Source organism: Eumetopias jubatus, unplaced genomic scaffold, assembly GCF_037043125.1.
Source record: "Eumetopias jubatus isolate StellerSeaLion01/CBP00866 unplaced genomic scaffold, mEumJub1_p1.0 scaffold_3, whole genome shotgun sequence".
In the NCBI taxonomy this organism is placed as follows: Eukaryota; Metazoa; Chordata; class Mammalia; order Carnivora; family Otariidae; genus Eumetopias; species Eumetopias jubatus.
Window position 1 is genome coordinate 8,421,064 of NW_028274809.1, and position 23,952 is coordinate 8,445,015.

The 23,952-nt window shown below is 40.1% G+C and overlaps 1 protein-coding gene across 10 annotated transcripts in view; it reads right to left on the reverse strand.

Annotated features, from left to right (window-relative positions):
• The window catches only part of DIS3L2 (DIS3 like 3'-5' exoribonuclease 2), a 355,216-nt gene that overhangs the window by 154,649 nt on the left and 176,615 nt on the right, over nt 1–23,952 (reverse strand). For 9 of the 10 annotated variants that reach the window (XM_088021501.1, XM_028105173.2, XM_028105172.2 and 6 more), the window contains one exon: nt 19,755–19,928. In XM_088021501.1, the coding sequence (XP_087877627.1) occupies nt 19,755–19,928 (174 nt within the window). Of the gene's footprint in view, nt 1–8,102; nt 8,155–19,754; nt 19,929–23,952 lie in introns of those variants that run through there. The other variant, XM_088021504.1, reaches the window with a different exon arrangement.

A 23,952-nucleotide genomic window follows, 5' to 3' on the forward strand; every position in this document is an offset into this window, starting at 1 on the left:
CAAAAACCTGTTCGTAATTACTGTGTGCTCCAGAGTTTCCAAAATAAGACCCGGAAATTCATTTTGTTTTCCTTTCTCAAAAATCGAACAAAATTAATTAATCAAATTAAATTTTAAAAATTAAGAAACCCAAAAAGCACACGGGGTTTTAAGGGGGGCAGGGCAAGTCAAGCTCTAAGGGCAGCACTTCTAGTTCCCGAAAGCGCTCCTTGCCAGCAGAACGAAAGGGCACAGTGCTACTTCTCAACTCCCATCCCATCTACAGGACAGGAGGGGCCCCCCCATCCAGTCTGCACCTCTTTCTTCACTTCTGGGGACCAGGTCTCCAGCACACTCCCTCCGTCTCAGCCCAGTCCCCACCACCCAGTCCCTACCATGCCTGGGACTGGTCCTGAATTCATAATCCCAACCTCTTTTCCTACTGAAGCAGCTCTCCCTAACTGGACTCCAGTCTCCTCTCTCCTCTTCTGCCTTTCGGATCCTTTAGCATTTGGCTGCCAGGATGAAGTTCCTAATACTTAGCATCAGATTATGCTTTCTCAAAAACCTTCACTGGCTTCCAGCCGTGCTGACACTACACTCCTCAGCTTGGCATTCAATATCCTCCATGATCTGGCTTAAAATTACTTTTCCATTCTCACTTAAGATGACTTAACTTCATCAACATGGGGCCTTAGTAAACCAGTTCTGCTAAACACTCCCCCATTAGTGATTTGTGTAGACTCGTCATCTCTTCTTCCAGACTCTTGTCTTTGAAGGAAAGGACTGTTTCGATTACATATTTTTCAAATCCAACAGTATCTACTTCAGGGTCTTGCAAAGAGTAGCAATAGTAAATACTGACTGCACTGAATCTTCAATTGTGCCCCTTCAACTCCAACCCCTGAAAAGTTGGCCATGGCTGTTGAAGTGCCATGAATCGTTTTCACCCACTTGTCCCTTTACCAGAAGCACCAACATACCTGAGAGAGTAGAATACACTTCAGGTAATGCCTTGGGACCTCCACCCATGGCCTAGGCATACGGCCCTAGAGAATTTTCTAGGTTTAGAACCAAAGTCCTTTGGATTATGAATATGTTAATAGGCAAGGGTAGATGAGAAGACGACAGGAAAATTGGGTAAGGAAAAACAGAATTTAAGAGCAGAAGGTAGTGTGAAATTTTAAACATCTTTTTGGTAAGGCCATGTGCCTTAATCCTCATCAGAAAGGAAGAAGAGGCACTATTTTATAAAGCATAAAGTAGGCTAGAGCCTGTGCTAAGTATTAAACATGTGATTACACCTCATCTCTGCCACAACCTCATGAGAAAGTCAGTACCTGTACATTCCTTTTAACTTGTAAAGGAAGGTAAGGCTCAGAGGAGTTAAGTAATTCATCCAAAAATACATACCTAGTAAGTGTCAGAGTGAAGTGATGTTTCAAGCCAAATTTGTCTCTAAAACCTATGTTCTTGTATTTCACCCCTGTGATATCAGGGACATTTAAAATTTTTAAACTCCAGGAGAGAAGACTGAGGGACACCATGCATAAATGTGGGCGGGAACACAGCTGTGGTAGACAGTTATCTGTCCTGCTCTCCCTCTCCCAAACCAGCATGTGACCCAAACCAGGACAAACTGACCCCACCCTAGAATCTGGAATTGGGACAGAGAAAGGGAGAAGGAGGAAGGTGTGTGAGGAGAGAAGGGGGAGAGGGAAATCGGGCTCCTGGGTGACTGGTGACTGGGAGGTAGCAGCCATCCGCTGAGGAGCAGGAAGCAACAGAGGCTAGTCTGAGGGAGGGGAAGCAGGAAGCGGATGTGTAGAAGCAGCAGAGGCGAAGATGAAGAGAGAAGCCTTTCTGGGTTTCCTGCCTTACTTCATTCAATCCCTGGTTCCCTGCCCTTGGATTCTGGGAGTCACCACAAGATCCTTAAAACAAATTCCCCTTTCTGCTTAAGCAAGCTCCAGTGGTTTCTGTTATTTGGGACCAAAAAAGTCTTAATTAATGCAACAGCTGTGGAAAGTTTCCTAGAATGGCTAACTTGTCATGGCTTTCTCTAATGCTTTCTCACTAACAAGCCATGACAGGCTGTTACAGTTGGTGCTTCCATACCACTCCCTCCTGGGGATGCTGCGAGTGTCCACAGGTATGGGGAGGCAGAGAGGGCATGGCGGAACATGGATATCAAGTTTCTATTTCAAAAACAAATCAGGGGCGCCTGGGTGGCTCAGTCATTAAGCGTCTGCCTTCGGCTCAGGTCATGATCCCAGGGTCCTGGGATCGAGCCCCACATCGGGCTCCCTGCTCAGCGGGAAGCCTGCTTCTCCCTCTCCCACTCCCCCTGCTTGTGTTCCCTCTCTTGCTGTGTCTTTCTCTGTCAAATAAATAAATAAAATCTTAAAAAAAAAACAAAAAACAAATCAACTTAAATGTACAATGCTATCACATTTTTTGGCTGGTAAGGATTTGAAGAAGGCTCTGACTTCTTTTTTCTCAATACAGGGAAGGAAAAGGGTGCAGTGTTCTTGATTGATATGGTGTTTTGGGTTGACTTTTTTGTTTAGTGTTTATCAAGAGTGTAGACATATGAGGATGGTGGGTAAGAGCTTCCTAGACTGCGCTTCCCAGCTCAGCCCCTCTCAGCCACGTGACCTTGAGCGAGTGACTACACTTGCCTGAGCCCCAGTTTCTTCATTTGTAAAATAGGGATAATTACTTCAATAATTAAACAAGGTAATCTACAAAAGCATAAAATAATTAAATGATAATACATATTAAAAGGAATAAAAGAAACATTCAGTAAGTTATGTGTATTGGTATATGTATACTTGCCACATTAAACAACAAAGCAAAATGAAAACTTCGAACTTTTACATGTGTTCATTTTCCTTATCCTCGATATTTTGGGCTGAACATTAATGAAGATGATCTACTACTAGGAAAACTGATCTTTCTTTTGGTGTGTCCTCTGGTGTGTATCAAGCCCCATGACGGAGAAGACAGGGGAGGGACGCTCAGTGAGTGCCTGCCATGTGCCCGGCATGGTCTTAGGTCTGCCTGATGGTCGAGATTGTGCTAGTGATTTAATATTTTCAAAGTAACTCTATTTCAAAAAGAGACGATTAAATATGACTATAGAAAAGGGTAATTGAACACACATTTAAAGCATTATTATGCTTGTGGGAACCCTCCTATCCTAGGAATTCTAATTCCATCTGTAAGACCACAGGAGTACTGTTTAAACAATCACAATGTGAAATTCTCGATTCTCCCATATACAAACGTTGGCGTAATTCCACTAAGTCACCTCTCGGGCACAAAGACTGTAGGGAAATTTGACCTTCGCACACTGACAGTAAATATAATGTAGCAAGAACTATTTCTTCACACACATAACAGGACTTCCATGCACATCAGTGTCCTGTCAAAGTCACAAAGGGAGGTCGTACACTCACTCACATCATGCCGCAACTGCTGAAAAGGGTTTTGGAATTCTTTAACCACTTTCTAAGCCAATTCATGAGCTTCACAAGAAAATCAGTTTCACTACTTTATAATTATACTTAATTTTTTTTTGAAGTTGCGTTATCCAGCTCGATCACCCCCCTGATTTACTACTCTTGGCTCTAAACTGCCTTGGCTGTTTCCAAAAATCAAATCCACTCTCAAAAGATGAAGATTTGCCATTGTTGAAAATGTGCCTCAGGCTCTGAAGGCAATTTCCGAAGAGGAGTCCAAAAATGTGTATGTCCTCCCCTGGCTTCTGCCCCCACTGCCTGCCAGCAAGCTCAAATCATCCTCCACCATCTTAAAGACGTCTTCGGGACCCTGCTTCGGTCAAGCTCCCTCTCACCTCTTCTGTGCCACAAACTCCTTAAAAGAGATGTTTATACTTCGTGTCCCCACTTTTTCACCTCCCTTCCTCTCCTCAGCTGGCCACAGTCTATTTGGGTTCATCACTCACTGCAACAACGTATAAGATACGCAGGAGACAAAAATAAGAACCTGATGGCTAAATTGTGGTGATTTCTGTCCCAGCTTTGCCCTGGCCGACCGTACCGCAGCAGAGCACTGGGCAGCTCACCCTTGCTTGGAACTTGTCATCAACCCGGTCTTTGCCTTTCCTTTAACTTTCCAATCTCCTCCTTCCTGCACCTCCAACCCCACCTTTTCCTAAGAAGCTTCCATCCTTTAAACACTGGAGCTCTTCTCAGTCCATCACTGGTCCCCTTTCTTGTTCAGGCGCATGCTCCTAGCAGGCATATCCATTCCCTTGGGGGACTCTGACTATTACTTTTATGCGCTGAAATAGGTATCTGCAGCGCACACCTCTTTCCCGAGTGCCAGGCCTCTCTTTCTTTCTGCCCCTTGGATGTCGCTTTTTGGTATCCTAGGCACTTAATATCCAAATTTTACTCATCTTTCCCCATCCAAGCATTCTGTTCTTGCCCCCTATTTCACAGTGTCAGATTTTCCTGACTTTCACTTTGGCTTAAAGGATGGACACTGACACAGTTCAAAGGTCATATAGGCATATCCTCCTACTGAGAGGTCTTCCCGAGAACGTCAGAAGCAGTGTTAGTTGCTTCTTCTTCTTTTTCAATAATAATAAGACAAATACCTATGGAAATCCTATTCATCCTTCAAGGCCAAGTTAAAAGATTACCTGGCTTTAAAGCCTCTTCGTGCAAAATTAACTACTTTTTCAGGTGTGTTCACCTGGTGCCTATTTTTTTTTTACTTGAACGTTTTATTTTGAGATAACTGTCGATGAACATACAGTGGTAAGAAATAAGAGAGATGCTATTACCTTTTACCCAATTTCCAGCGGCAAAATCTTACAAAATTATAATACAATATCAAAACCAGGATTTTGACGTTGATACAATGCACTGATCTTTAGATTTCCCATTCTCACTGTGCTCATTAAGTTCCACACAATTTTACCAGCTGTGTAGGTTCATGTAAGCACCACCTCAAACAAGAGACTGAACGCTACCATCATCTTAAGGTGCCCTCAAGTTGTCTTTTAATAATAATCATCCCCAATTTCCCCCCTGCCCTGCCTCCCTCAATCGCTGCAACTACAAATCTATTCTCCGGTTCCAAAGCGTGTCTTTTCTAAAATGTTACATAACATAATCATACAGATGTAACCTTTCAGGTTGGCTTTTTTTCACTCACCATAATTTCCTGAAGATTCATGCAAGCTGTTGCATGTATCACTAGTTCAGTCCTTTTTACTGCTGAGTACCAGTCCATGATATGGATGTACCATGGTTTGTCTGACCATGTACCTGTGGAAGGATATCTGGGTTGTTTCCAGTTTGGGGCCGTTACGAATAAAGCTGCTATGAAAATGTGTGTGCAAGTTTCTGTGTGAACCATAAGTTTTTATTTCTCTGGGAAAAATGCCCAGGAATGCAATTACCAGGTTGCATGGCGGTTGTGTTTAGTTTTTTAAAGAAACTGTCAAAGTGTTTGCAGAGTAGCTATGCCATTTTACATTTCCACCGGCAGTGTGAGAAGGATCTGCTTTCTCCGCGTCCTCACCAGCATTTGGTACTGCTTGAGCTTTTCACCAACTTTGCTTTTTCCTTTTATTTTAGTCATTCTGACAGGCGTGTACTGGGATTGCACTGTGGACTTAACCTGCATTTTCTAATGGCTAATCATGTTAAACATCTTTTTATCTGTTTATTTGCCATCTGTATATCCTCTTCAAGAACATGTCATGTGTCCATTTTCTAACTGCACTGCTTTTCTATTATTGAGCTTTAAGGGTTCTTTACGTATTATAGATACTAGTCCTTTGTGGGATATGTGGTTTGCAAATATTTTCTCCCAGGCTAGCTTGTCTTTTTATCCTCTTAACAGGGTCTTTCACAGACAAAAGGTTTTAAGCTGAATTTCTCCATCTTTCCTTACATGGGCTGTGCTTTTAGTGTCTAGCATAAGAACTCTTTCACCTAGCCTATATCACATAAGTAGTATTTTATGCTCTTTTATTTTATTTATTTAACTTGAGAGAGAAACAGAACTAGTGGTAGGGAGGGGCAGAGGGAAAGAGAGAGAAACAGACTCCCCACTGAGCAAGGAGACTGATGCGGGGCTCAATCCCAGGACCCTGGGATCATGACCTGAGCCGAAGGCAGATGCTTAACCAACTGAGCCACCCAGGGGCCCCTTTTATGCTCTTTTCTATATAAGTTTTACAGTTCTACATTTTATATTTAAGTTCATGATCCATTTTGAGTTAATTTTTGCATAGGCATGAGGTTTAGATCAAGGTTCATTTATTTGCCCATGTACCCCCAATTCCTCCAACACCATTTGTTGAAAAGGCTATTCTTCCTCCACTGAATTGCTTTTGCTCCTTGTCAAATATTAATTTGGCATATTGTATGGCTCTAATTCTGGGTTTTCTATTGTTTCATTAATCTATGTGCCTAGCTCTTCTAGTTTTTTGTACATACTCTTTACCAAGTTGATATTCTTCTCTTTTCCTAGCCTGCTGAAGAGTTTTTAGTATATGTGTGTGTTGGGACTTTTTCCAAATGCCTCTTCTGTAATAAATGATAGGATATGATTTCTTATTTTTTATTCTGTTGATATGACAGATTACATGTATTGATTTTTCTAATAGTTTTACTGAGATATAATTCACATACTATAAAATCTACCCTTTTAAAATGTACAACTCAATCTCTGTGCAGTTGGCAGTACCAATGAGGTTTATCCAAAGTGTAATTACTGCTAGCTGAAAAATAATTTTTTGAATGTATGAATCAGAGGATTTCAGTATCTGTAAAGAGTTTTGTAATCTTTTCCATGACCTAATTCTATCTTCATCACGCAAAACAGAAACTCCATACCCATTAAGAGTCATTCCATGTTCCCCCTTCCCTGTAGCCCCTAGCAACCACTAACTGACTTTCTTATCATATACTACATGGTCTTTTATGTCTGGCGTCTTTCATCTGGCATAACGTTTTCAAGGTTCATCCATGCTGTGGCATGTATCATTACTTTATTCCCTTTTATGGCTAAATAATATTCCACTGTATGGATATACCACATATTGTTTATCTGTTTATCAGTTGATGGACATTTGGATTGTTCCCATTTTTTGGCTATTATAAGTAATGTAGCTATAAACTTTTGTGTACAAATTTTTGTGTGGATATGTTTTCAATTTTCTAGGAGTCAAATTACTGGGTCATATACTCTGCATTTAATGCTTTAAGAAAACTTCCAAAATGTTTTCCAAACTGGCTTCGTTGTGTGGTGCACACACATTTAAGGTCACTATGTCTTCTTGGTGGAATGATCCTTTTAACATTATGTCCCTCTTTCTCTCTAGTAATCTTCTTTGCCCTGAAGTCTATTTTATCTGATAATAATATCATCACTGTTGCTTTTTTAAAATTATATTTGTATGGCCTATCGTTTTCCATCCTTTTGCTTTAAACCGACCTGTGTCACTGTATTCAAAATCAGTTTGTCTGAAAATCTAATTACTGGATCATGCTTTTTACCTATCCCCCAATCTCTGCCTTTAAATTGGTGTATTTATGCAATTTACATTAAGGGCAATTATTAATATGTTAGGGGTTAAGCTGCCATTTTTACACTTTGTTTTCTGTTTGTTTCCTTTTTTTCTCATTACGTTTCTTTTCTTGTAGGTTGAATGAACATTTATGTTTTTGATTCTATCTTGATTGTTTATAAAGTTACCACTTTGTATAGTCTTCCTAGTGGTTGCTCTAGGTACCACCCTGTAAGTGATTTATACAGCCTACTATCAACTTTTTACTACTTCAAGTGAGGTATAGAAACCTGAATTCCACTTAGGTTCCTTTACCCTCTCTACATTCTCAATATTTTTCCACATACACTGATCACCACATTATTGTTATAACTTTGGTTTCAACCACCAAATATGATTCAAGAAACTCACAAGTATAGTTCATGATATTTGCTCCCAGTTGTACCCATTCTCATATTCTTCTTTCCATTCTGAAATTCCATGCCATCTTATGTTATCATTTCCTTTCTGTTTAGAGAATTTTCTTTAGTCATGCTTTCAGGGTATGTTGGCTAGAAGCAAATGCTCTTAGCTTTCCTTTGAGAATGTTATTTCCTCTTCATTTCCAAAGGATATGTTTGCTGGAAACAGAATTAATGGTTGACATTACTTTTCTTTCAGTACTTGAAAAATCTGCCACTTTCTCCTGGCCTCCATGGTTTCAAGTGAGAAACGATTATCATTTGAGTTGGTGTTTTCCTAAAAGTAAGGCATCATTTCACTCTGCTTCAAAGATTTCTTTCTTTGCATTCGGTTTTTAAAAAGTAGGAGTTTAAATGATATGTCTCGGCATCAGTTCCTTTGGGTTTGTACTGTTTGGGGTTATGATACTGTGATTTTATATATAAAATAATTTACATATAGAAATTTGTAAATGATTTATAATTTATAATAAGAAATATGTATTTGGTCTTCATCCCTGTTTCTGATATAGTGCTCCTAAAACTCTTGGAATTTCCTAAATGATTAAGAGCAATACGGTGTTTTTTGATATTCAAGACAAATCCCTTTCAATCACACCTGAGTCTATGCTAATGAGATAACTTTTAGAAAGCATTTAAGTAGGGGGGCTGGCTTTCAGAGGAATCAACCATGGGATCAAAGGGCTGGAACTTTCAGCCCCACTCCCTAACCTCAGAGAAGGGGAGAGAGAAGCTAGAGATTGAGTTCATTCACCAATGGCCACTGATTTAATCAATCATGACCATGTATGAAGCCTCCATAAAAACCCAAAAGGATAGGGTTATAGAGTTTCCAGGTTGGTGTACTTGTGGGGGTCCTGGGAAGGTGGCATGTCCAGAGAGAGCCCGGAAGCTCCATGCCACATTTCCACATACCTTGCCCCATGTATCTCTTTCATCTAGATGTGCCTGAGTTCTCTTCTTTTACAAGAAACCAGTAATCTAGTAAGCAAGCTGTTTTCCTGAGTTCTGTGAACTACACTTTTCAAATTAATCAAACCTGAGGAGGGGAGGGCTAGGAATACTCAACTTACAGCCTGTTGGCCAGAGCACAAGTAACGACCTGGACTTGTGATTGGCATCTGAAGTTGGAGGGGGCAGTCTTGTGGGACTGAGACCTTAACCTATGGGATCTGACACTACCTCTAGGTTGTCAGTCTCAGAACTGAGTTCCACTGTAGGACACCCACCTGATGCTCAGAACTGCTTAAGGTGTTGAAAACCCACACCTCTGGTATCAGAAGTGAAGTAGTTATTTACAGGAGTCGGCTCAGCTTACTGAAGGGCTGATCTTGGGCCAAATTTGGGAAGTTATCAGCCATTACTTCTTTGAATACATTTCCAGTCCCATTCGCTCTCTCTTCTCTTTCTGGAACTCCAGTGATACAAATGTTGGCTCTTTTGTTATTACTGCATAAATCCTTCTTGCTCAAACTAGGTAAATTCTATTGATCTGTCTTCAAGTTCATTAATTCTAATTCTATTCTACAATCTCTAAATTACTATTGAGCTCTGGATAGTTTTTGTTTTATTTTGTTTTTGGCGATAGTACTTCTTTTTTTTTATTTAATTTTATTGTGTTATGTTAGTCACCATACATCATTAGTTTTTGAGGTAGTGATCCATGATTCATTGTTTTCGTATAATTTCTTACTTTGATATTTTCCATGTGTTTTTTTTTTTTAGGGGCGCCTGGGTGGCTCAGTTGGTTAACCATGTGTTTTTTTTTTTTAATTTCTTTGTTGAGATTTTCTATTTTTTTCATTTGTTTCAAGAGAATTCATTTTTATTTATTTTCACAAAGGTTGCTTTAAAATCCTTATCAGATAATTGCAACATCTGATTCATTTTGGTATTGATATCAGGTATATTTTTTCTCATTCAAATTGTGGTTTTTCCTGGTTCTTGGTATGACGAGTGCATCTCAGTTCTACTGTAGACATTTTGGGTACTATATTAGGAGACTCTGGATCCTATATAGTTTTTTGTGGGTTTTTGTTTTTGTTTTGTAAGCAGTCTCCTACTGAGGTGTAGCTCAAGGGCCAGATAAATGTGCATGTTCAGCTTCCTACTGAATCCCACTGCTACCAACCCAGCAAAAATGACATACAGACTCACAATGCCTCCTTTCAGGCCTCCCTTCAGCGCTGTTGACATCTCCCTGGTGAAACGGGGGCACCAATTCACCCTGTCTCACTGATTCCAAGTGTGGGTGTAAACTAAGCTCCAGGCTAAGCCCACTGCCACCAGGAAAAGGAAAAGCTAAAATCTGGCATGTCTTGTCATTACAGTTTGGGGGTAGAAGCTCAACTCCCTGTTGACACTAGGAGTGGGGAGTAGGTGAGTGCCAGCGACCCCTGGCTCCCAACCCCCTTGGTTTATGGTGGCAGGAAGTACAGGTTTGGTTCCCACTGGTTTCCAATGACACCATCAGGGCTGTGGTAACTAGCCCTGACCCGTCACATCTCTTTGCTGCCAGGTAGGAATGAAGGCTCCTCTTATCTCTGGGACTTGCTGACACTAGTCTCATGGGACAACTGGAACACTGCCTACTTTCGCTGGATGGGGGACAGAAGCTCAGCTCCACTCTCAGCCCTGCCAGTACTACCCAAGCAGGGGAATCAGAACACAATCTGCTTCCCCTGGATGAGGAACAGAGTCTGCTCCTCACTTGGCTCCACAGACACTATCCCCAAAGGGAAACTGGCACATGCCTCCTTCCACTGAGAGGAGGAAGGAAGAACCACTCCTCACTTGGTTCCACTGACAATACCCTAGCAAGGGAATGAGAGCACCACCAACACTTTCTTCTGGGCAGGGGATGGAAGACTAGCCCTGCTCAGATCTCACACCTCCCAAAGTGGAGTCAGAGTATCACCTGCATGTGGCAGACAAGATGGAAAAATCTCTTGGAGATCTTTTTTCCTGTGCCTTTTGGTCATTCCAGGTGGTGCCTTCTACAGCACCATGTCTGGGCTATATGGGTGGCAATGAGGAAAACCAGGGGAACCGCTGGCATGTTCCTCAAGTCCTGAGACCCCTGAGCAGTCCGCCTTCTCTTTTCCATCTTTCTCAATCTTCCTATGCTTGTTTGTTGGGTTATGTCCACGTTTTTAGTAAGAAGGAGGGCCCAGGAAGCATGGGCCCACTCTATCTTTGTCAGAAATAGAAGTTGTGCCTCATTTTATTAGAGCAATTTTAACATTTTATTCTTTAAGATGTTTTCGTACCCAATTTTCACATTACAGAGCAACCTCTTTGAAGGCACTGGACTGTGTTTTGTCAACATTCATTTTCCCAGGAATACCAAAAAGAAAGAGGAATGAATCCAAGCACTTGCTTAGAAACACGTTATAGTCAACCAATATTCTGCAAACTCCTAACTCTGCAAACATATTCTGCAAACCCCTAAACAAAACTTTAACTTTTTCCTTTTTCTCCCTCCTTTTATCCTATACACATTTACACATATAATTTATTAAATACCAAGTATTGAGTTAGACTCGAGAAATAGAAAGACAAGACCTAACCCTTGTTCTTGAGGGCTTTGCCATCCATCAGGATAGAGTCATGCACAGGGAGGTTAGAGGACAGTATGGCAAGTGCTACGAAATAGGTGTGAACAAACAGGGAAGGGAAAGGAGAGTGGGGCGTGACTAATTCTTCCAAAGTGAGATGGCAAAGGCAGTTAAGATGGGCCTTGGAAAACAGATGAAGGGCAGGGCATGGGCAAGACACAGAGCTATGAGAGAATAAAATGGTCTGGGGAAAGATGAAGGGCTGAATCAGGACAGAATATGGTGGAGAAGCTAAGAAACTTATTTCCCTCTTTTTCTATTGTCAATAAAGTTGGTAATTTCATTTTTTCACTTGCACTGATATGAGTATCAAGCTACCCAGCATTTCTTGGTCTTAAGAATGATTTGCCCAGGGCGCCTGGGTGGCTCAGTTGGTTAAGCGACTGCCTTCGGCTCAGGTCATGATCCTGGAGTCCCGGGATCGAGTCCCACATCGGGCTCCCTGCTCAGCAGGGAGTCTGCTTCTCCCTCTGACCCTCTTCCCTCTCGTGCTCTCTGGCTCTCATTCTCTCTCTCTCAAACAAATAAATAAAATCTTTAAAAAAAAAAAAAAAAGAATGATTTGCCCAGGGGTGCCTGGGTGGCTCAGTTGGTTAAGCAACTGCCTTCGGCTCAGGTCATGACCCCAGGGTCCTGGGATCGAGCCCCGCATCAGGCTCCCTGCTCAGCTGGGAGTCTGCTTCTCCCTCTCCCGCTGCCTCTCCCCCTGCGTATTCTCTCTCTCTGACAAATAAATGAATAAAATCTTAAAAAAAAATTTGATTTGCCCATCCCATTATTTACTTCTCATGGATCTCATTTTCAATCCTGTCTTCCTTACCCACTCTCCGTTATCTTCAATGGGAGGTTGTTTTTTTCCCAAAACTTTCTGCTGGAAGTTGTCTTCTTTTATTTCCAGCCCAGGCATTAAAAAGTTAAGGGATGTGAGAGATCAGCAGGACTGACAGAGTATAGACCTCTGAAAAGCCACTGCTCCATATAAGCATTAGGACCCATTAATGTCTGTTATTGTCTATGAGTTTCTTGTAATTTCATAAACAGTGAATTGGGATTTACATGAAGGGAATACTATTGCCAGTCGTTTCAAATGACAATGACAGCTTCCTTTTTTAATGCAGAACAATTTAATCTTGCTCCATTCCAGGTAAGGAAAGAAGGGATTCCCTTGGCAATGAAGAGGTGAGATTCAAAGCACAATCCTTGGATTTTCTCTGTGGCCCACAGGGAGGCATGGTCAATATATCTGTCAGATAAATGTGGCAGATGGTCACCAATGGAACACCATCTCTTTCAAATGCAAGGATGAGATGACTCTGAATAACTCTAAGAGAACATCTCAAACAGAGTCACACTCCATCAAAGCTAGTACGTTTTGAAATATTTAGTTGAAAAATTTCAATGTGTAGTCTAAGGAGCACTAGGTCCATGAGATGATCCAAGACAAAAAGTTCTAAGAAATATTAACCCACTGTTTTCTAAAAATATTTGGCCATAGAACCCTTTTATTCCATGACACTCTGTTAAAATCTCAAAGGGTGCATGATCTACCAACACCTTTTGCAAAATCCTAACCTGATCAAATAATCAATTTTACAAAGGATGAAAGTGCTCTCTCTCTCTCCATCTCCCCAAATTTAATTTGCCGAAGGTCACCCCACTAGTTCCCAGGAAAGCTAGGACTAATTTCCAGTACTCCTTCTATGCTGCCACACTCCCTTACCAGAGGAACCTTTTCTAAATGGCAATTTAATCATACTGGACTTCCTGATAAACAGCAAGATCATTAGTCATTGAACGTTAGTTATGTTTGAAAGCTTGCCCACAAAAGGGTTGACCTGAAAGAGGTTAGTATTATATGTCTCTCCTTTCAAGCAGCTATTTCAAGGTTGGTTTTACCTGGAGTAAAAGTAAATTTCTGTCTGTTTGGAACAGTTCCATCCTGAAGATATTTCAATATTTCTTGCCACAGCACCCTTTCTGTGCTCGGTATTTTTAGCTCACTGTTTTCTATTTTGGCAGCCGAGAAGCTGCAGTTTGTAATTTTACCTCCAGCTTCATATTTCTTCTTAAAAGTGAATACAATGTCCTGTTTATAATAATAAAATCACTAGTTGGCAGAACGACATTAAATGGAAAAAAAAAAAAGAGAAAGCAATTGGAAAATTTAGAGCAAGCAATTTTAAGTGCCAAGTTTCACATTTGTAATGGTCCAGTGGAGGTCACTGGGCATCCTTTTTATTGAGGGGATAATGAAGAAATAGATATCCACAAGTTCTCCTGTGAAAAACTATAGACACCACTTCCACTTCAAGGAAGCTCATATTTTACTAAAAAGTGATGTGATCCAAACTTCCACAATATTACTAACTATAGGAAAAATATAAAAATCAGTTTAGTGTGGTATTTTCCCCCTCCAATATTTAGGTTTTCATTTTCCACTTTAATTGAGCTTTTAAGCTTTGGTTTCCTATTCCAGTTTAGCAACAAAGGAAACAAAATAATAAGAATGAAATTAGAAATAATTGGAGCCAGTCTCAGAAACAACCTTGGGGTTTTTTGGGCTTCTGGTGCAACCCCCTTTAAGCAGTTTCCTTGGATACATTCTCTTCCTGATCTCCAAAGGCTTGAAGTATTGGTGTTGCTTGCTCTTTGCTTTCCTTTAACCTCAGATGCCCTGCTAAAGAGAGCTGCAGGTCTAGGCCATGCAAACAGGGATTCTCCAGAGACTGGAGGGGAAGGTCCAGAAAAATGGTGCTTGCGATCAGAAGGGCCAGATCACCCCTACGAGTTCACACCAGTCTTCCTTCTTGAAAATTGCTAACCAACCATTTTTCTTTTCAAAATAAACACTATTTCTCTCAACTTCAGTTTGCAAAATATTACCCCAATTCCACTGGACTAAAAAACTGGAATTTTACTGACATAATTGGATTATGAGGTTTAAAGATTGATGGAACTTTTCTGTTCCAAATATAATTGTTCAAATACCAAACCTAAACGGGTATGTAGAAGTCCTTACGTAGCTAGAGCCAGAGTAAGGCTGCAGGTTCCATGGCAGGGTGGCTGAGCAGAAGGGGTCAAGAAGCTATCAAAACCACAGGAGTTGTGAGCCCTGGTATAGAAAGATCTGGGAGTCTTAGGGGAATGTGTCATCTATTCTGCAGCCACAGCCTATCACTAAATGAAGACTACTTTAGTCACTCCAGTTCCCTCTGCGCTTGCTCATTTTTCAGATTTCGGTTCAAGCACCAATGCCCTTGGCAGTTGGTTCACACTGATATTATAGCACTTGCCATACTTTGCTGTAATTTGTCGGAGTGTAAATCTGTCTCCCTGAGAAAGAGTAAAGTCCTATAGAACAAGAACTGGGCCTTTCTTGTCTCTGTATTTCCAGTAACTAACTTAGAACTTGGCATATATTACATATACACATATAAAAAGAATATATATAAGTAGACGTATAGGAAAGACAGGAAAAGGAAAAAGACATAGCTTTCACTTAGGAGTTTACAGAATATGTATTAATTTAGTCATACCACATGTTTTTTAGTGGGTGCTGGGACTCATTCTGAATTCTTGTGACATTCCTTGGAAAATCAATATTGATAAAAATCTCTTTGAAGGCACTGCATCTCTGAGCAGAAGAAATCATAGTGCTACAAATGCTTGTACCAAGTAACTCTCCCCTCTGGCACAATCCCATCCAATTACTGAATCCCCACTGTCCCTGGATGGTATTCAATTAATATCTGTTGGCTGAAAAACTGAGGGAATCTATTGTAAGAACAAGAGAAGGAAAAGGTAATCAGATCAAAAGACTTCCAGCATACCACAGACTTATCTTTATGATTATCTTTTATTGTAAAAATTAAGAAGCTAACTGATTACATACATAAATACATGAAGAATTAATCCTGGTGCCCTCCTAAGGTATGTGGGTCAGGAGATAAGTGAAGTGTCCAAATGAAGGACTCGGTGTTCCAGAACACAAAGGCAATGACACTGGCATTCTCAGTACTTCCTGTGCTTTCAGCCAACTGTGATCAATGGGTATCTATCTGCTCATGCCCCGTACATGGATTTATGGAAATTACCTAGTTTCAGCTAAGCTAATCCTTACAAAATAGGCAAGTGGCTAAAAAAGATTATTACAAAGATCCACAGACTGAAGATAATACTAAACTAATAATACTAATTCTACTAATAGCAGGAAAATGGCAAAGTTGATATTTCTTCTGCCCCTAATATAAATTCATCACCAGTCACATGTATGATTTCAAAACAATGACTGTCAATCATATGCTACCTAGCAGATCCTTAGAAAAAAACAAAAACACTTAATCTGTTCCTTCAAGGTAAAGGTGACACTTTAACAATAAGAAAAAAAAATTACTGACTTTTGGACACAATAAAACAAGAAACTCAAGTTTTGAAGACAAAATTTTTAAAAAGGAAGTTTGAAATATTATAAATTTGGAGACCTAAAACGACCTAAGTATAAAATTGCACTACTGCAAAACTACTCATATCTATACACTTAAAAACATTCAGAATTTTCTAACTAGTGTTTAAAGATGCCAACTGAAGACTAACCAAAGACTATGAACCCATTTTTTAAAAATCTAAAAATGCAGCACCTTTCAATTAGTTCACAAGAACTGACTGACATCATGAAAGATGAAAATTTATTAGCTGGATTGTATTTTCAAATATAATCAGTGAATAGGACTAAAAAATGCGTATTATGATTTAGTAAGTTCAATTCACTTCTTCTGAGGTATCTTTTTCAGTTATGATAACCATTAAATCTAAAACTAAGTATCAAAATACACAGAACTTGTAATCAGACCTTTGTGTTTCTAAATCACAGGTTGTGAAAGCAAAAATTAGAAAAAAAAAGAAAAAAAAGAATTTCAATCATACTGCTCTCACCAAAAGTAAAATTATGAATAAGACCAGTTTTCTATACCTTTCTAAAGGAAAATATCTTCAATAGTTATTTCCACTTTTATGTATATTTACAATGTACATAGTAAATTAGCAAAGTAGTAAATATGTTTGTGATTGTAAAATAAAGACATATATGTTACTGGGAATGCATGTTCAAAAAAGTTTAGAGATGACTACTTTAGGTATCAGGAAGCAGTTGAAAGATTTTAAGCTAAAGGAGTAAAAGCAATCAGATTTGAATTTTAGAAACATAGTCCTAGAGATAATAGGCAAGGAGAAAGTGTTGGGAGGTTAAGGTGGTTTAAAAAAAATCTCTGAGGGCGCCTGGGTGGCTCAGTTGGTTAAGCGACTGCCTTCGGCTCAGGTCATGATCCTGGAGTCCCGGGATCGAGTCCCGCATCGGGCTCCCTGCTCGGCGGGGAGTCTGCTTCTCCCTCTGACCCTCTTCCCTCTCGTGCTCTCTATCTCTCATTCTCTCTCTCTCAAATAAATAAAATCTTTAAAAAAAAAAAAAAATCTCTGATACTATGCTCATAGCAGTATACTGGAGCTCATCCTGTAAGCTTCCTGTATCTGTGGATCCCTGCACAGGACACATAGGCATATTTTAACAGAGGTCTTCTGCAGAGCAAGGCCTCCTGTTCTGTGGCCTAACTCAGAGGCAACTGGGGCCAAAGAAAAAGGCAACGTGGATCCAGCAGAGGGGAACTGAGAACACGCTGCGCTGGCTGACTGTTGAAGTGCCTTACTATTTATCTGTAGGCTAGGAATCAGGCTAGAAAAAATTGAGCACCTCTCTTTTCTGATAGTCCCATTTATAATTTTTAAAAGACATAAAAGTTATTTTAAAAAATAATTTGAAAAATAGAGCAATTTATAAAATGAAGTAAAATACTGCCTCCCTATCTCCTACTACCCTACCAAGTCCACAGATGAAAATCGCCGTCGACAGTTTGATGTATTTCCTTCCAGACCTTTTTCTATGCATATATATTTGTATATGTACATATGTATGTATGCATGGGTATATACATTTGGATAGTATTTTTATATTCTCTGGCTTTATTAAAAATAGGCTCATATTCACACTGTTTTGAAACTTGTTTCTTTTACTTGGCAACATATGATAGCCGTCCCTTTAGGACAGTCCACATGGATCTAGTCCCTGGCTGGCGGCTGCAGGGAATACAAGCTTGCTGGTATGACATAGGTTATTTAACCATCCCTTTGCCGGGGTGCCTGGGCTGAGTGTCGGATGTTTGGTGTAGGCGCAGGTCATGATCTCAGGGTCATGGGATTGAGTCCTGCATTGGGCTCTGCACTCAGCAGGGAGTCTGCTTGAGACTCTCCCTTTTCCCTTTCCACACCTGTGTGCCCCCCCCCCACATAAATAAATCTTAAAAAAAAAAATAACCATTCCAGGGACACCTGGCTGGCTCAATCAGTTAAGCGCCTGCCTTCGGCTCAGGTCGTGACCCAGGGTCCTGGCATCGAGTCCCGCACCGGGCTCCTTGCTCAGGGAGGAGCCTGCTTCTCCTTCAGCCTGCCGCTCCCCCTGCTTGTGCTCTCTCTCTCTGACAAATAAATTAATAAAATCTTTTTAAAAATGTAGAATGAAATCTAGGTTTGTGTTATTAAGAAAAAATAACCATTCCTTTGTTGAGGGACGTTAGCAGTGTCACTTTTACAACAGAGAAGCAATGAACATTCTTGTACATCTATCCTTGTACGCTTTGAGTAGGATGGATTCCTGGAAGCCAAGTTTTGGGGTGAAAGGGTAGGTACGTTTCAAATGTTGATAGTTACTGCGGAATGGCTACACTGACTTAAACTTCAAACAATGAAGTTCAGCCAATTATTCTTACTAGATTTTTTTTTTTTAATAGATTCCTAGGTTTAGGGAAAGACCTTAGAAAACGAGCCCTTCAATTTGTATACGAGAAAACGACAGTTCCGAGAGAGTAAGGTTTGGGTCCAAGATCCCAAACCCCTGATGAGATCACTGACCAGTAGGAGTTCCATGAGTGGTGGTTACTGCTGAAAGCCAGGACGGTAACTTGAGTTAAGTGACTTCAAATATAAACATGTGTTCCATCAGAGCTACTAACAAGTAGGAAAGGGGACTGTCATCTCCTTTTCCTTGCCTACCCTTGGCAAGAAAAGAAAAAAAAGGCAGTAAATTCCTAAAAGTTACCATAGCAAGAGGGAGCAGAGAAGGGGGATTCTCAAACTTAGGCGGAGTAATGGGCAACGAGAGCGAAGGTATCGTAAGTGCAGCTTCATGAAGTAAGCGAGTGTGGCGGAAAAGACTCTGACATGGGATGACCTTAGCAGAAAACCTTCCACAGCCTCAGTGGGTTGTATGAAAAGTTTCTTGGTTCTAAATATCTCCATGTGGCATCCAAAATGAATGCCAGTACTGAAACCAAATTCTGAAGAGAAATATCAGAAAAGAACTAACATCCCACAATGAAGAAACATCTTCAAAGAAGATGTTGTTATAAAAATACCACAAAAGTACTTTCCAACAAATTCCAGACCTAAAAGTAAAGCTTTAAAATGAAGCTCCAAGCACAGAAGCTTTGAATCCTTTGCTCTGTGCCTGAAGAGGCCCATTTAAAGGAAGGTACTTCTGACCAGATAACATTGTCGTTTATTTGATCAGACCTACAGGGCATAACAATGAGAAAAAAAGATGGCAACTGTATCTTTTGAAATTAGAATGGTCTAGAACAGACATGAGCACGCTTTTTCTATAAAGGGCCAGAGAGCCCGTTGCAGGCCATATGGTCTCTGTTGCAATTATTCAACCCTAATGTAGTGCAAAAAGATAGCCATAAACAAAATATAACCAAATAAGCATGGCTGTGTTCCAATACAACTTAATGGATACTGAAATTTGAATTTCATATAATTTTCATGAAAGATTATTTTTGTTTTGATTTTTTTTCAATCAGTTAAAAATACAAAAACCATGCTTAGCTCATAGGCTATACATAAATAGGCAGTGGGCTAGATTTACCTTGTGGGCCATAATTTGCCAACCTCTAGTACAGAGCACTTAATTCTCAACTGAACTGAATTTGAATGTTGGTAGAAAGATGGAAATATCTGAGCCCCGTCCCTAAGAAAGTGAAGTTAGAAGACAGAAAGGTAGAAACATGTTATTCTTAAAGAGTTTCAGATATTTACCTTAAATCTCTTCTCTTGCTGAATTCCTCTGGTGGGATTGTCCAGGGCAGACCTTGAGGGAGACAGTCTAGAACTTCCGAAGAGAAATCAGAGAAATCCACACCATACTCTGTTAGTATTCCTTCTGTTTCAGGCTCAATTTCACCAGCCTGCCCAAGACTCTTAGCCAGCTGCCTGTGAACAGAACAGAGAGGAACAAGCATGTTAGTGAATAAATGGATCATAGGCATCCGTTTCCTCTCTAAAAGTGAGGGTAGTAGGAAAATCTTCAAAACCTCCTGCCCTTCCCCCAGCGAGAACACCATCACCAGTAAATGGGGGGCCAAGCAGAAGAAACAAGGATACTCTTGCCCTGTTAAATCCCTAACTACAGTATAATTTTAACGTTCTTCAGGAATTCTGATGTGGGGAGTTGGGCCAGATGGCCTTTCTTGGGCTTCTTGCAATTGTTTTTCATGAAAAAGTCAAATTGATATTGTTAAAAGCTTTTGTCAATTCCTTCTCTTGCAAACACCTTTAGAGACAATTCTGATTAGCCCAGTTTGCTGTTAAATCATTAGTTTCACAGCGCCTATACCTTGAGTCATGCTCACTAGATTAGATCTGATACTTAACATTTTTTTCACAATTCTAATTATTACCTTAATATTTTATCTGAACACACTACTAATATATTTTCACTGTAAGAAGTTAGAAAATAGGGGCGCCTGGGTGGCTCAGTTGTTAAGCGTCTGCCTTCGGCTCAGGTCATGATCCCAGGGTCCTGGGATCAAGCCCCACATCGGGCTCCCCTGCTCAGCAGGAAGCCTGCTTCTCCCTCCCCCACTCCCCCAGCCTGTGTTCCCTCTCTCGTTGTGTCTCTCTCTGTCAAATAAATAAAATCTTAAAAAAAAAAAGAGAAGTTAGAAAATACAGAAATGCATCAAGAAGAAAATTAAAATTATCTGCAATCTGGTCACTCAGCAAACTACCACTCACATTTTGGGGTGTTGGTCCAGTAAAAGTAAGATCGCATTTAATGGAATAGTTCTGATGCTATGGGTAGGGTTCCACCTTTTGGAAGGCAAATATTACTCTTCATCTATGGGTCATCTATAAATACACCAAAATTGATAGCGCTTAATTCTCGTTTAGTACTGGCATGCCACATTCAGGCCGTAAGTCTAAGTTATGTGTTGAATACAGATAGTCAATAGGAAGTATGATACTCTTCCTGCAAGGGGTTTAGCTCTGGCATTAGGGCTTTCTCTGGAGCCATTCAATTTCTTTGAGGATTGTTTCCTACGTAAGGGTAGATGCCTGGGCTAAGCCAAGAGAAACCAGCCAATAGCTGACACATACACCTGCCTACCTGCATAAGTTCCATAGCCTGTGGGTTGCCTGTGGGCTCCACACATACAACACGGGCTCAGACCAGTGTCACTTCCCCAGAAAGCATATCAAAAAGCCAAAAGCAGCAAAAATACGAGGGGAAAAAATACAGAAAGCTATCAGGAAGATCTATAAATATTTGGAAATTAAACAACCAGTGGGCTAAATGAGAAAAAGAGAATCAGAAAATATTTCGAACTGAATAAAACACAATATATCAATATTTGTGAGAAGCAGCTAAAGCACTGCTTTGAGGGAAATTCTGCTTTAAATAAATGTAATGCTCATATTAGAAAAGAAGAAATGTCTCATATTAGTGATCTAAAGCTTCTATCTTAAAAAATTGAAAAAAGAAAAGCAAATTAGATCCCGGGTAAGCAGAAGGAAGAAAAAAATAAATAAGAATCAAGGGATGTATATCATCTGATCTCACTGATATGAGGAATTTTTAATCTCAGGAAACAAACTGAGGGTTGCTGGAGCGCTGGGGGGTGGGCGGGATGGGGTGGCTGGGTGATAGACATTGGGGAGGGTATGTGCTATGGTGAGCGCTGTGAATTATGTAAGACTGATGAATCACAGACCTGTACCTCTGAAACAAATATTATATGTTAAAAAAAAAAAAAGAAGACAGTAGGAGGGGAAAAATGAAGGGGGGTAATTTGGAGGGGGAGACCAACCATGAGAGACTACGGACTCTGAGAAACAAACTGAGGGTTTGAGAGGGGAGGCGGGTGGAAGGATGTGTTAGCTGGTGATGGGTATTAAGGAGTCACGTTCTGCATGGAGCACTGGGTATTATATGCAAACAATGAATCATGGAACACATCAAATAAATAAATAAATAAATAAATAAATAAATAAATAAATAGAAAAAAAGAATCAAGGGACAGAAAATGAACAATAAGGAAAACCAGTAAAATCAAAAGCTGGCTCATTTGGTTAAGCGACTGCCTTCGGCTCAGGTCATGATCCTGGAGTCCCGGGATCAAGTCCCACGTCAGGCTCCCTGCTCAGCGGGGAGTCTGCTCCCTCTGACCCTCCTCCCTCTCGTGCTCTCTCTCTCTCATTCTCTCTCTCAAATAAACAAACAAAAATCTTAAAGAAAAAAAAGAGAATAAAACAGAAAAGTTTCTAGTGAGGCTAATCAAGAAAAATAAGGAAAGACCCAAATTACCAATATCAGGAATGAGAGAGGAAACATCATTATAGACCCTACAAGCATTAAAAGGATAATAAGGGAATTATAAGTGACTTTAATTCAACATCTTGGATGAAATGGATAAATTCCCTAAAAGATACAAACTGCCTAAGATTATTCAAGCCGAACCCAATACCTAAATATTCCTGTATCTATTTAAAACACTGAATTCATAGTTTAAAAACCTTCCCACAAAGAAAACTCCAGGCCCAGACAGTTTCACTGGTAAATGCTACCAAGTATTTAAAAAAAGAATTAATACCAATTATATACAAATTCTTTCCGAATATAGAAGAGGATGGAACACTTTCCAACTAATCTTATGAAGCCAGCATTACCTTGATACCAAAATCAGACAAAGGATTCATGAGATCAATATTCCTCATGAACACATTCTTAAAATTCTTATGCAATATTAACACATAGAATTCACCCTTGAACAATATGGGGTTGAACTGTGTGGGTTCACTTATATACAGATTTTTAAAAATACAGTACAGTAATATAAATGTATTTTCCCTTATGATTTTCTTAATAACATTTTCTTTTCTCTAGCTTACTTTGTTCTAGGAATAGAGTATATAATACACACAACATACAAAGGGTCAACTGTATATAAAAAGGATAATACATCATGACCAAGATTTAAAGATCTGTCCAACATTCAAAAACCAATCAATAAAATTCATTGTATTAGCAAACGATGAGAAAAACATTCAATCATTTTGACAGATGCAGAAAAGCAGTGGACAAATTCAACATCCATTCATGATCATAACTCTCAACAAATGAGTAATGAACAGGGAACCTTCAGCTTGATTAATGGCACCCAGGAAAACCCTAGAGCTAATACCAAAACTTAGTGGAGAAACACCAAGTGCTTTTCTCCAGACCAGGAAGAAGACAAGGGTGTTAACTCTCACCAACACTATTAAACATTATGGTGAACGCCATAAAGCAACTAAAAAACTAACCAGAGTTAGTTTCTTTTTTTTTTTAATTTATAGTAGAGATTTATTTGAAGAAATATTACAACATACAAAAACTACATAAAGTCTTAATTTCCACTCATACAGTGGTAGATTTGATATAACGCATAATAAAAAACTTTTAAAATCCAGAATGCACAAAGTACTGCACAGTTTGATCACTAAGTCATTAGTTGATAAGCAAACCTCACAGAGCAGCTTCATGTCAGCCAAGGCCACAAACACCGTGAACGACACATTTGAACTGACAGATTGACATGTTAAAAATACAACATCAGTGCATGTTGGGGATCCCTGGTGCCAGAAACAAGGGCGATGGGAGGGCAAAACAAGTCCTTAGTAGTTTCCTCCTCTTTGATTTTAACCGAGGCACTCTCTCGAGCTTTGGCTAACATACAGCACTTGATCTCCAAGCCAATGGCTTTGGCCAGTGGCGGCGGCAGAGTGTTCCCCACCTGTTGGGGCTTATCTAGGATGTTGCCAAACAGCCGGTAGGGGTCCAGGAAGCCCTGGGAGCGGGTGCACTCGGACAGCAGGACGCGGCCCTGCTTGCCCATGGGCTTAGGGCTGGTGACGGTGGTGCTGAAGAAGCCATCCCACTCCAGCCATCCGTAGAGGTCGGCCCAGTGGTTGTGCT